This window comes from Ctenocephalides felis, unplaced genomic scaffold, assembly GCF_003426905.1.
Source record: "Ctenocephalides felis isolate EL2017-DRISC unplaced genomic scaffold, ASM342690v1 CF-g0.4_SCAFFOLD_03571, whole genome shotgun sequence".
NCBI classification, from domain to species: Eukaryota; Metazoa; Arthropoda; class Insecta; order Siphonaptera; family Pulicidae; genus Ctenocephalides; species Ctenocephalides felis.
The window spans coordinates 25,338,830-25,352,654 of NW_020539725.1; the positions used below are offsets into that span (position 1 = coordinate 25,338,830).

General features: G+C 27.0%; 2 protein-coding genes across 2 annotated transcripts; one reads left to right on the forward strand and one right to left on the reverse strand.

Annotated features, from left to right (window-relative positions):
• Positions 1-698: 698 nt before the first annotated feature.
• LOC113385838 (A-kinase anchor protein 10, mitochondrial-like) lies at positions 699-3,105 on the forward strand (the record flags this gene model as incomplete). The annotated part of the gene is given in 3 exon segments (XM_026623668.1): positions 699-774; positions 1,201-2,865; positions 2,868-3,105. Coding segments are annotated over 3 exon segments (1,848 nt in total), but the record flags the coding sequence as incomplete, so codon positions are not given.
• A 2,121-nt stretch (positions 3,106-5,226) lies between these two features.
• LOC113386955 (G-protein coupled receptor 143-like) lies at positions 5,227-13,174 on the reverse strand. Its single transcript, XM_026624714.1, has 9 exons — positions 12,979-13,174; positions 11,912-12,062; positions 10,766-10,865; positions 10,340-10,437; positions 9,129-9,307; positions 8,189-8,321; positions 7,093-7,284; positions 6,754-6,847; positions 5,227-5,470 (listed from the first exon to the last, which is right to left on the reverse strand). Exons 2-9 carry the CDS (start codon positions 12,056-12,058, stop codon positions 5,385-5,387), a joined length of 1,029 nt encoding a protein of 342 aa, XP_026480499.1. The 5' UTR covers positions 12,059-12,062; positions 12,979-13,174; the 3' UTR covers positions 5,227-5,384.
• Positions 13,175-13,825: the final 651 nt, after the last annotated feature.

Sequence of the window (13,825 nt, forward strand, 5' to 3'; positions counted from 1 at the left end):
ATTTTATTCTAATTTTTCTTACATATTTGTTATCATTATCAAATACTATAGTATTCGCGTCCGGATGAGGAGCTCTTGCCAGGTTTCACTAGTCACAAATAAGATTTAATACAATATTTTAATATAACTTATTTATTTTAACGTAATATAGTTCACTTTACTTTGACAGATCACGAAAGAAAATTATAGAAGAAAGACCGGCTTCATCTAAATAAATATGGCCGGCGTTTTCTTTGTAACATCATATTTGTATGTTGGTACCCTGGTTGGGGTTTTTGTCAGCTGTCAAATTAGCAGTTTCTCAACATTTGCTATCAAAGCTGATATAAAGGTTTATATACACATACAAATACATGAAACAGTGCGAAGCAGGAATTGCGTGTCAAATTTAGTTTTGACGTTTGTTGACATTTTTGTTATGGTCAAACTTATAATAATGACAAGATAATTATGAACGATGCTTCAATTTTGGAAGAAATCCGGTTTGTATTATTTCTAATTAATGAATTCATATTGTCGAATCATTCACCGTAAAATAGTAAAAGTTGTTTAACCTAATTACCTCAATTTTATTTTCACCCACAATCATCATTCATTTACACGTACTCATTGAAAAATGAAGATAAACATATTATTTTTGTTAATACTAAATCTTTTATAGATCATAAACAAAAACGAAAACAAAGTTTAACAAAGGGATCGCCAAAAATGGTCAGCTACCTACACGGCGAAATGCAAAATTAGGCGATGACATTGTTGAAATTGATGAACAGAGTGAGTAAATTATTATTATTATTAAAATTATATATCTCAGTAACCTGTTTAGATATTGTTTTTTCTATATGAACAAAATTTAAATTTAAGTCAATCATATACAAAATTATGTCTTAGTACTGTTTTAACATAATGAATGGGATTCTTCTTATGTGATAACTTATGTGTTTTGTTACTAGCAACATAATAATTTGTGTATGAGAGAATAATTGATTGTTGAAGAGGTTCTCATCTAGCAGATCTTTCAACAATGAATGGTTTAGTATTAAAAGCCAACAAATACATAATTTGCAAAATATATCATCATTATTCACACATACAATTAAACTAATTCGAATGAGTCAATTACCAAAATTATTAATTTGATTGTATTCATTGCCTACAGTTCATTATCATACCTTCTCTTGATACTATGTATTATTGCAGATGGGCCTTATAAACCCAGATCCCGTCTCTCTAAAACTCTTCGTGAAGTGCTTATTGACAAAGATGCACTTGGCTACTTTATTCAGTTTATGGATTCCAAGTCAGTAGTAGCATTAATTAAATTTTGGTTGGATGTGGAAAGTTTTCGATCCGCAGCCACCTGTACTGATGAGAATGATGGAATGCTTTTATCACCTGAAGATCGTTCCATAATGAGCAGTATGTCAGCAGATTTAAATTCACCTATAGACCACTTCGATGATGTTTTTGATTCCATATCAATAAAAGCTGTAGAAAACAATTGTAGTAAACCTGTAGATTATAAAAGTGAGCAGTGCTTCTTAAAGAATGGTAACAGAAAACGCAGGACATTATCTTGTCAATCTGATATTTCAAAGGTTGAGGATGATAATGTTTCAGCTAGCACGGATTGTGATTCTTTGTATCTTACAGGAGAATCGGAAAATGATAATAAATCTACTTATAAAACCATAGAATCTGAAAATGAGTTTACATCCTCAAATAAAATATTGGGTTCAGTACATTCTTTGCAAGCGGATGTGTTTCAAACTGGTCGTGGTGCTCATAAGGAGTGCGCTAATGGATTTGATTGCATGAAATTGGAAATCAAGCGCACATATTCCGTACCTCAGGATTTTGAAGACAATCAGCTGACACGTACAATATCTATGAATAGTCTTAAGAAACGAAAAGATTTCTATTCTAGCATTCATCAAGATGCTATGAGAATATCAAAAAAGTATATTTGTGAAAATGCTCCTTATCATATAAAGTTACCAGATACTATTCGTAGTGAAGTATTAAATAAAATACAAAGTAATACTATTGAACCAGAGATGTTCACACCTGCACAAGAACTTGTATTTATGCAAATAGAAAATAATTATTTTACACACTTTTTGAGAAGTGATTTTAACACAAAACATCAAATAGATGTACTGACATCAGGTAATGTGATTTTAGAAGATATATTATTCAATGAAACAGCTTTGTTTCATTTTATGGAATATTTAGAACAAGAATCTCCAGTGAATCGTGATTTTATAGAATTTTGGTTATCGGCAGTTAATTTTAGGCAAACTGCTCATTATGATAATGAACAAATGCAAAGTGATGCCATGACATTGTATGATAAATATTTCTCTTTGCAAGCTCTAAACCCTTTAAATTTGGGAGATAAAGTTCGATTTCATGTTGAACAAAATATCTGTCGAGAAGAAGGACCTGCAATTACATGCTTTGATTTACCTTTAAAAATTGTACAGAATTACTTAGAAAAAAATTACTTAAAACCATTTCTAATGTCGCAATTGTTTTTCAAATATCTAAATGAACTAATAAATTCTATAAATACAAATCCATGGCCAAAGTTTGGCCACAGAAAGAGTGGCTCTGATGCCAGTAGTGAAATAAGTGTAACAAACTCCACTGTGCACAAAAATTGTAAAAACAAATCCAAAGATAAATTTGATATGAGTATTGAAACCAGAAGCATGACCGACCCGGATTCACTTTGGCGCAGAAAGCAATGTGGCCTTAAATTTGGCCATGTGAATAATTTAGGACGGTTTCAAAGTGATTTGGAACGGGAACCTGAATCAAAGAGCAATTGGCGGTTATCAAAAGCTATGAAGCGATTTGTGAACAAAAAGATGTTACTAAGGAAGAAATAGCTTGGCAAGTGGCAGAAATGATTGTGAAAGACATCACGAGTTTAACATTAAACCATGAATTTAATGATGATCCTAGTTGATTTTGTAATCTATTCAAGTGGGTTTGTGTATTATAGTGTTGTTATAAATGTTAACAAATTAGGTTTAAGTGAAAAAAGAATAGTTTTCTTTAAGAACAAATAAGTGTGAAAAATATGATATACTTTATTTCTAGGCCTGAAATGCTGTTGAATGTATACATTTGAGAAGAATTATTTGAAAAATAGTTCTAAATTAGTGAGGAATGAATATTATAAATTCATTTTGCTTATATAATTAAATTTTATAATAATTTGTTTTCTGATTCTAAATTTTCTTTGTTGTTATTTAAGAATTTTATGCAGTCAGGCTATGAATTTATCTTCTGAAATATTCCATAGCATGATCTCACTCCAAATTCTAATGTTAAAATTATCTAGTTATTTATTCAATGTTTGCAATTTTGCTTTTGACGTTTATGTGGTTTATATAATAATTTGAAGATAGTCATAGAGAAAGTATTTTTGGTTAGTGATTTGTCATGTATTTGAAAACTATTGATTTATGTTTATGAAATAATATATTGTTATTAATGTGATTAGACATGTTTATCTTAGGACGACAAGTTATGAGTTTTTCGTTCAAATAGTAATAATTAAAATAATAATGTTTTTGAAAATAATGTTAACTTGTCGTTGCTATTTTCATTCTGCTAAAAATTGTATATCATAACCTGATGAGGCAACTTCTATTCTCTAAAATTAAAATTATTGTTATTATTATACAGGGTGTCCCAGAACTCAATGTCAAGCCCAAACAGGTCGATGTTAGTCATAACTATCATAACAAAAATTTAAAAAAAAATCACATAGTTTGAATATCATGAGCTTTTAAATGCAGCCTAGAGCTTTGATGTAAATATGACCTTTTTTTTTGGTATTGTGGTTATATATTATTAACTTCGTTCATAATAGCTTGAAGCTTTGGATTCGTAATAGTTAAAAATAATTCTAGGACCACAGTCAATAATAAACAATAAGATTTTTTGTAAACTATGAATTTATAATTTTTTAAGTAAGTCGACTTTGACTTTCAAAAAAGTTCTGAAATGTGTTGGCAAGTTCCTTGAAAACAATATGCCACTATTTTTGACTGTGGTTCTAGAAATGCTATTTACAATTACTATCCCAAGGCTTAAATGAACAAAACTAATAAATATTAACTACATTAACCGAAAAATAATCAGGTTGCTCTTGAAAATTATAATATTTAAACTACATGAGATTTTGAGTTTTTTTTCTATTTTTTGATGATAGTTACGATCAATATTATCACCCTGTTTCGGCTTGAAGTTGAGTTGTGGGACACCCTGTATAGTCACGTATTATATATTACATTTAGAATTATTTTGTAATCCTCGGATCCTTAAGTTATTGAGCATATCAGCACATAATATGCATTATTGGAAAATAATTAGTAAATCAATATTAATTCAAGTAGTGCATTGTTTTTAAAAAAATGTTTTGATTGCCATATCAGGTTATGGATTTATATCATAAAGATTATGATTTATATTTGTATGTTGGCTCGCAGGAAAGTTCGAATATAATCCACTCCTTCATGATTTTTTGAGACATATTTTGTTTAAAATTTCTGAAAAATCTCTATCGTCAACTTCAACATTTTAATATACACAGTATTATTAATTAATAAATCTCTTTGAACGAATTCAAACACTCACAAATTAAGTTGAAAAATTAATTGTTATATTGTTAAGCTTGTATATTCTCTAAGTACTAAAGTAAAATTATGTTTATTTATATTGTTTCCACGTCAACAAAACATATTTTTTCATATACACAAAATAGTTGAACTTAATAATTGTTAGAAATAGTGATGCACGTATGGTACAAAAGTTCTTAAAGCTGCAGAATCTCATATCAACGGCTATTTAATTAGTACACAAATAAAATATTACTCCATTCCTTCAAATTTTTGGTTACAAAAATACTCAATAACCTAAGCTATTTTTAAGAAGTCTAGAAATTTAAGTTAAAGTCAAAAGAAAAATATTACGTGTTTATATTTTATGTACTATATAATAACCTACTTACTTCTATTATCAAATTCAATGTACTATTATTTGTGATTTATATATTTTTATTAATGAATTATTTAAAAGCATGATCGTATTCCTGCATTTTTAAAATGCATATGGTACTGTGTATAGAGTGATATTATATATATAATAATAAATAAAAATTATATTTGTATTAAAAATATAACAAATGTGTTTTTACTGTATCAGCCTGCTTTTTTAAAGAATGCAAAAGAAACTATTTTTATTATATTTATAAATTTTACCAATATCGCCAATAAAATAATGAAATAAAATAAGAGAATAAAAAGATATAGATTTTAAAAAATAACGATTATAATAACATTAACATAATAAAATACCTTAAAAATATATCACAAATAAGAACAGCTATGATTCACACTCCAATATGGAACTTCTCTAGAACTGGCAGTTCCCAGCAACGGAGTACTTTCATCTTCTGAAATAATTATTTAGATATAGATATTTCAGTGTATATTTACATTTAAGAGATTTTGAAGCATTTATTCGTTATTTAAAGTATGTGCGTGTTTCTTTCTGAACAATCCAGCCTGAATTTAAAAAAAAAAGAAGTGTTTGAAGGTGCACCTTGAACGTGCTATTCATTTGCAACGATTCGGAACTAGAAACATTCCATCATGTAATATTTCTGTCAAAAATCGCGTATTGTAGATATAATGATGGACAATATTTTCAGTTTTTTTTACTATGATTTATATTTGTATGTTGGCTCGCAGGAAAGTTCGAATATAATCCACTCCTTTATGATTTTTTGAGACATATTTTGTTTTTGAGATAGTCTGATGATTGATCCGAAACGTTGCTAATAAATACCACCAGAGCCGGTCCCACCTGCAATGCATGCAAAAAATGCGGGCGCACGCCTTAGAGGGCACCAAAACGAGATTCGGATATAAAATTTATAACATAGTTTTTTCAATATCATTCAAAAAATATATAATTTATTTGCGTCTTTTATTAACTTTGGACAATATTTTTCAAATTTAACGTTGAAACAACAATCTGACGATTGGAAAGTACTGATGAATACATACACTTACGATATCAATTAGGAGAAGTGTACGATGCAATTTTAGATATTTTAAATAATAAAAAATTAAATTAAAATAATACAACATAAAGTACCAATGTAATGTTTAATAATAAGAGGCTGGAATTTTCTTTTTCTATGATTTGCTCAATAAATAAAATCGCATAAAATCCCCAAAATAAATAAGCAAAATATTTCAACACCCAAACATTAATAATACATGTGATAGAAATAAATGATAATTTAAAAATATTCTTGCAAGCAATAATGAACATACTGAATTTTTTGGATGTCCTAAACTTATGTTTGGACTGAACATAAAAATTTAAAAATAGCTTGGTAGTGCGACAACGATAGGAGGCTACTTGATTATAACCACCTGCAAATCGCCTTGATCTTCTTAATAAATTTAAAATAAATGTATTTTATGCGCATTTAAATTAATCCAGAGTTAATATAAATCCAGATTTATTAAAAATTGTTTTAAAAAAAATTAACGTAAATGATAAACTGTTCAAAAACCTAAAATAATATAGGTGAAGGCGCTAGAAAAAAATTGGCATGCGGGCACTGATCACTTCAGGATTGTTTTGGATTGAGTGTTCAGAAAATAAAAATAATTCCGCGATTTATTAAAAATATTTTAGTCTTACATTCAGCATTGGTCTTACCTTCAACAGCTTCATCTGCTTTGCTAGCACAGCAAGGAAAAGACAATGAGGCTTCGGCGCTCCTCTGCTTATAAACAACAGCATTTATAGCGGCCTAAACGAATAGACAAGTCTTATATAGAATAATATTTCAACATAAATAAGTAATTTATAATTATAAGTTAATTATAAGTTTTGATTATTACTTAATCTACTATATTAATTTTATCAACAAACAAACAAATTCACTAATTTTGTATTAACATTTTAAATCGTCCTTATTACGAATCGTGATCTTGCAATATATCAAAATTACTAAACAATGTTATTTGTTTCATGTTCTACCATTAAATAACTTACTTGCAAGGGGTTGGTAACTGCCATCATATACCAAATAATGAGATATATCAAGTAAGGCAACTCCATATAATCACCTAACCATATGAGAAAGCCATTAAATATATTGGGCGTCCAGCAAACGTAAAATGACATTATCATTATTAGAAATTTTAAGGAAACGCTGTTACTTGCATGACGCTCCTTATTCGTAACCTGCAATTTGTAAATTAAAAACGGTAATATTAATCAACAAAGGTAAATACATATTACATAAAAAATATATATTATTGAATAAATGTATATAAAGGGTAAAATGTGAGCTTTACAAAATAAAAGTATTGGTTGCATTATTGACTACAGATAAATATCTTTAATACACGTAAGCATAACTGGTATACTAACTACATATTTTTTTAGATTATTATAAATTTAGATTACCATTGATATGTAAATCATGTATATGGCTAATTTAAAACTGGCTAAATAAATTCTTATTAAAGAGAAGCATATATAATTACATTATTGGTTCCTACTGATTTTACCAATACACGAAGTTCAACAATATTTTATATAGCCATATTAACAAAAAAATTGTGTACTCAAATTTGTTTTAATTTATTTAAAAAAATATTTTTTTCGATGATTTTATTTACTGAATTGCACTACAGTTACGCTCCAATTATTTTGGAAAAAGAAATATAATTATGAAGTGTAATTAAGAAGTGTGAATGAAGAGTGAAAAAAAACAATGTAATTGATACTTGTTTGAATTGTATAATTGATCACTCTATCTAATAAAATATACATGAAATACATCCAAATAATCTGTATACAAATATTTAAAAATAATAAATTTTTAATTTGAATAATAATTGTTAATCTGGTTAAATCTCAAAATATGACATAATCTTCAACATTTATAAATATTTATATAAGTTTAGTTTATGAATGTTCATTGAATAAATTTTTGATGCTATGAGTTTTTTTATTAACTGCAAAAATAAAATTACATAACTTCAATTTAACGTATGAATATTAAGTAAAACAATTTATAAAATAATTTAACTGCATAAAAAGTGCAAAACAATATGAAACCAAATTAATGAATGCTTTTTACCTGTCCGTTTGTCAGCACGAGTAATATAAATACTTCCTTGGATGATAAATAATATAATAAAGGATTTAGCAGCATTATCAACATTATTGGAAAATAAGTTGCAAGAAATGTTGTGGCGTTCCGAACAGTATAACTAAAAGAAATTTTAAACATAATATTAGATATTAAAATAGTACATGAAAATTGAACTGATTGATATTACACAAATTACATTTTCTATGACTAAAAGTTAAGATGATCTGAGCTTCTTTATCAGATTTAATCGATGACGCAGAGATTGGCTAGGTTTTGCGTTTGAGTTGATCACACGTTAATCCTTTGTATCTTTAATCTCAGGGGATTAAAAACAGTAATTAAAAAACCATTATGCCGCAAAAATAAGATAATTCACAAAGTATATAATTGTATTTGCTTGTATATAATTTCTTGTAATGAATATCTTGCAATAAGCATGTTTCATTGCACATCATTCCCATATGCATGCATTGATGTATATAAAGTGTTAATTACAGATTGTAAATTTTGTTTGAATACTGTGACAACTACTAATAGTTATTTACTCTTTTAACAAAGACAATTCTTCATAAAATATAAAGATTTCTAATATTGCCTATCGAAGGCGCCTGTAGCCTTGTCACACATAATGCTTAAACTTGAACAATATTTTCGCCAGTTCAAAAAAATATATAAGTCTTCAATTAATGTTAATTGAAAGGTAGAGCAAATTAGAAGTAAAAATTACTCTGACTTCTTCATGCTTCACAGGTAATTATTTGACATTATTTGCTAAAAATAAATTTAGTTCTCTAAGAATATAACCCCCTTTAGTTGCTAAGAAATGAGTTTGAAAAAAGGAGCCACTTCCACATATTTAATGAAATATCAGCCAAATGATGATACATATATATAGTATTATTATTTACTTTGATAAAATATTTACTCATAATTAGTGTAGTGCGGAGTCAGCATGGACGAGCAGGTCAGCACTGCAGGCAGCAACCAGCAGAAAACATGAGAAAGAAAGACGGCTGGTGGCTGACTGCGCAAAGATCTTCTGACATCCAGGGCGTACACCAACGTCCAGAACCATGTCGAGGTGTAGAAGTATTGGACCCAGATCTAAAAACAATAATCATGAAATTAGCTTGCAATATATGGGGAGATGGTAATATCCAGAGTAGACCATCCTCAATTGACCCTAACGCCATTAAAATGTGGTCTTTTTTCAGATACATAGCTCGCTCTGGGTTTTCGTAAAACGTGAAACAACTTTAGAGCCAGAGCAGATTTTTTGCTGCCATTGAATAGCAGATATAAATATTATGTTTATTCCAGCTTGGCAACATGACTTAAAATCCGTCACCATATCATAGATTGTTTCAAATCGGGAGATGGCCTGGTTAGCAATTTCTCATATATACAGATAGCAAATAAAAAGATACAAATACGATTTTCAATATTAAGATGTTATAAAATTATTATTAGGTTTTATAATTAGGGCTCGCTCGTAGGTAAGTGGCTAGATCGACTGGACCTGGATCAGGGGTCCCGGGTTCGATACCCACTTCGAGCAGCCTTTTGTCAGGAAGCAGTGACAACGATTTTCACTTGGAAATATAGATAGCAATATGTTTTCAAGTGAAAACAGCCCTAATACGGCATTGCTGCATCAATTAAATGCATCACTATTACAATAATTGTAATAATGAAAATTCAGCATATAGAGATGCGTTTGGGTTGCCATCTATAATAAAAAACAAACATAGTTTGTAAGATATCATGACAACAGCTCATAGAACCCATAAGTTTTGATCGCTGTTCAAATATAGAATAAAAAAAGGTTTTATAATCTGAATCTGAAAATAATATAATCAGAACATTGTGACCAATGAAAGATATTCTTATGAAATGCGATTTTCCAGATCAAAATTCTTATTAAATATATATAATTAAATCCCAGATAAATGTTTTTAAATGTATATAAATTTATAATACTGAAACTCTAATGTTTTACGTGATTGCCAAAATTATCTTGTATTTCAATAATGTTTATTCTTCTAAGAAACATAATTTTCAGCGGTTGAAAATCGGGTTCTAATGTAAAGGAAAAATGAACTAATTCGGTACAAAAATATATCAATTTCTACTCACCGATGAAACTGTAGAAAATAAAATACTGTAGTAGTTGTTGTCTAAATTATTTATTTGCTTGCTCAGCAAGAGATATACGATTGATCGTGCAAAAATACCTGAAAATAAATGAGTTAATGAAAATTTAGATGTAGGATGTAGGCATACTTTTCTTTTATCTATGGATATAGGTAAGTTCAGTTCTAATTTGGCAAAACTTTATGAACAAAAATATGATTGAAGATTTGCAAGTAAATAATAAATCAAATTACATATATAATAATTATTTTAAGATATAATTTAAAAATAATTTGTAAAACTTTACATAAAATTTTTTCATTATAAAAACTTTTGAGAAACTTTAAAATATAAATAAATGAAAGACAATTTATTTATTTAAATTAACAGATCGTTAATGACAAAAACAAAAATATTTCAAATGATTACCTAAAGCTGCCATAAGATCTGCTACTGCTAACCATATTATAATTTGTCTACTCCTACATAGTTGAAACCTTCTAAATTGAGTATAATTTCTTGGTAAAATCTAAAATTAAATTCAAAAAAACTAAAATTACTTACAATATTGAATGAGTAATTTTGTGTTAGATAATAACTATAAATATCAAACAAATAATTAGACGCCTAATAGTAGATTACATTATACAGGAATTATAATAAATATTTCTTTATAAAGAGTGATGATAGGTTAAATTTAAAATCTATGTGTGAAGTAGCATTTTGATAAAATGCATAAACTTCCTGATATATGTAAATAAACGATTTAATTAACAAAAATGTCAATAAAAAATAATCAATAATGAACGACTTAATCAACAAAAATAGATGAAAATTTCACCTAGTGTTGGAATGCAGTTTTACAGATTTTTTTGTTTTCTAATTAGTAATTCAATAGATTCCATTTATTTGCATTTTATTTAAATTAAATCATTTACATCTATACTATTAATTTAATCAAAGAACAGAGTAATGAAAATATTATTAAAAAGATGTAAGCAGTATTTTATGCTAGAGAAATAATTTATGAAGTTTCCGATATCTAAAAAGAATTAACTTGATTAACAATGAAGGGTGTCTAAAAATGACTTTGAAAATTGCAAATTAACAAAAAAAAAAGTTTTCTTCCGTTTAATGCGAAATTGTTTGTCAATGTTTATTTAAGGCAAACCGTTTAGCTAATGAGATTCGCAATGTATTAAATAGTTTTCAAATTTTCAGAATCGAATAAAAGATTGTATTGACTGTTCATGATTCAACACTTTTTGTTCCAACTAACACTTTTTTAATTTTTTTTGAATTTTAAAATTTAAAAATTAGTGCATATCTGCAGATGGTGAGAGTTTTTTTGCACATATAATTATTTCAATGTATATGACATATATCTTTGATATGTTAATTTAAAAATAATATAGATTTTTACTTCCTACTAAAAAAATTGTTCAATATCCGTGAAACTGTGATATTTTCTGTGAAACAAGTATTAAAAATTTGTAAATCTACCGTTAGATACTAATATAAAATTAGTATAATTATCATTAGCTGACATAACCCTTAAATATTAATTACAATTACCTGATATATAGCGCCCACAATTCCAAGTGATGCACATGACAAACAAACTAAATTGTACTCGAAAGATAATTGTGTTTCATTAAATTTTTTCAATAAATAATCGTCTGTGGAATTAAGTAGCACTGGTTGAATTGTTAGGAGAGACATCACTCTGCAAAATACAAAGTAGAAATATACTCTTGATTTTGTTTTTGTGAATGTATGCAAATGCATTGTATTTCTGCAATGTTGAAAATATTTTAAATAGCAAACACGAAATTGTTATCAGAAATTCTGTTTAGAATGCTGGACTAATATTATTGTTTTAATATTTTGATTAAAAGTTCGAAGTTCCACATATGCAGTGTGAGAGTATTGCAAAAATGAGATTAATTGAAATAATAAAGTGACGGTATACAATATTGTTTAAATTGGAAACAAATTAAGAGATAACAAATTTCTGGATTTATTTGGATATTCAAATTTTAACGATTGAGATTAAAAAAATACGAAATATTTTTAAATTAATTATAAATTATATATGTTCTAAATTAGATACATATGATATATTTTCGCAATCAAAATTCTACATGTCCAATTCATTATTTTATATTTTTCATGCTATTTTTACTTTAGATTTAAACAATATAGTAGATTACAGATACATATTTGCTACTTGTTTCAGTAATTTCGAAATTATACCAACTTTACGACTATATTTCCGAAATAATACGAATTTTATTTCTAGTAATTTCCGAAATAATACCAATTATTTTATTGTCTATATATGTGTGTATAATTGTTCTGGTTTAATTGTTACTATTAAAGAATATAATGTTATATACATATTTTTATTAATAAGTATTTTAGGGAATAATAAATATCTATTATATCATAATGGACCAGAAGATATAATTTATAATTAGCTTAGAAAATAATCTGATATATTACAATTTAAATATTAGGAGTTATATAACAGTTGTAAAGAATATAATATTTCTTTATTAAAATTGAAATTAATAAAATAATATTTATTATTGAAAGCCAATAATGTAGTTATTGAAACAACGGGTAAATGAAATATTTACCTTAATTTAGTTTAAACGAATAATTGACTTCTGAACCGACTCATTAATGCACTAACTTCAATAACTTGCGCATGGTTTTTAATTAATTGAACACAAACTATAACTTTAAAAACAACAATTCAATAAAACAAATCAATTTAAAATTTCATTAACAAGTTTCACTATAATTAAACCATATTAAACCACAGATTCTTTGCAAAATCTATATAAAGTATATTTCATTTGGCTAACATAGTGTCACCAGCCAAAGAATGATTTTGTGAGACTACAATAGTGTGAAAATATTCCTGAAGATGTTTTCGTTCAGGTAGAACTTCTTGATTTTATCTGTCATATTAGTACCTCATATAAACACTAGATTAGATAACGAGAATTCTGATTGTTATAGAAAAAGATATAGACAGAGAGCTAATAGTTACGAATTCTCACAGAGAAATTATGTTCTATAGATCTAAGTTTATGACAAAAGTGTACGACTGAATGAATTTGCACTCAATATCAGTTAAATTTTTTAAGGAACTTGCTTTTTTATGTTGAATAAATTCCAATTCGATTTCAAAAACAAGTAGTTTGAAAACAAACTAAAATTTGAATCCAAAATTTTTACAATTTTAAGTTAGAAAAGGACATTAGTTTGAAATAAACTCAAGTATATTCTTAATTAAGTCAAGTATTAACTCAAGTAATAATTTTACTTTTGTTTAAAATCTTAGTTATATTATTTTATTTATTTGTTTAGCGCAATTTTTTACTACTGAATGATGAAATATATTTTAGTTGATTCTCAAAATTGTACAATTTTAAATTTCAAATATTTTATTTCAACAAATTGATTGTTAAATAATAA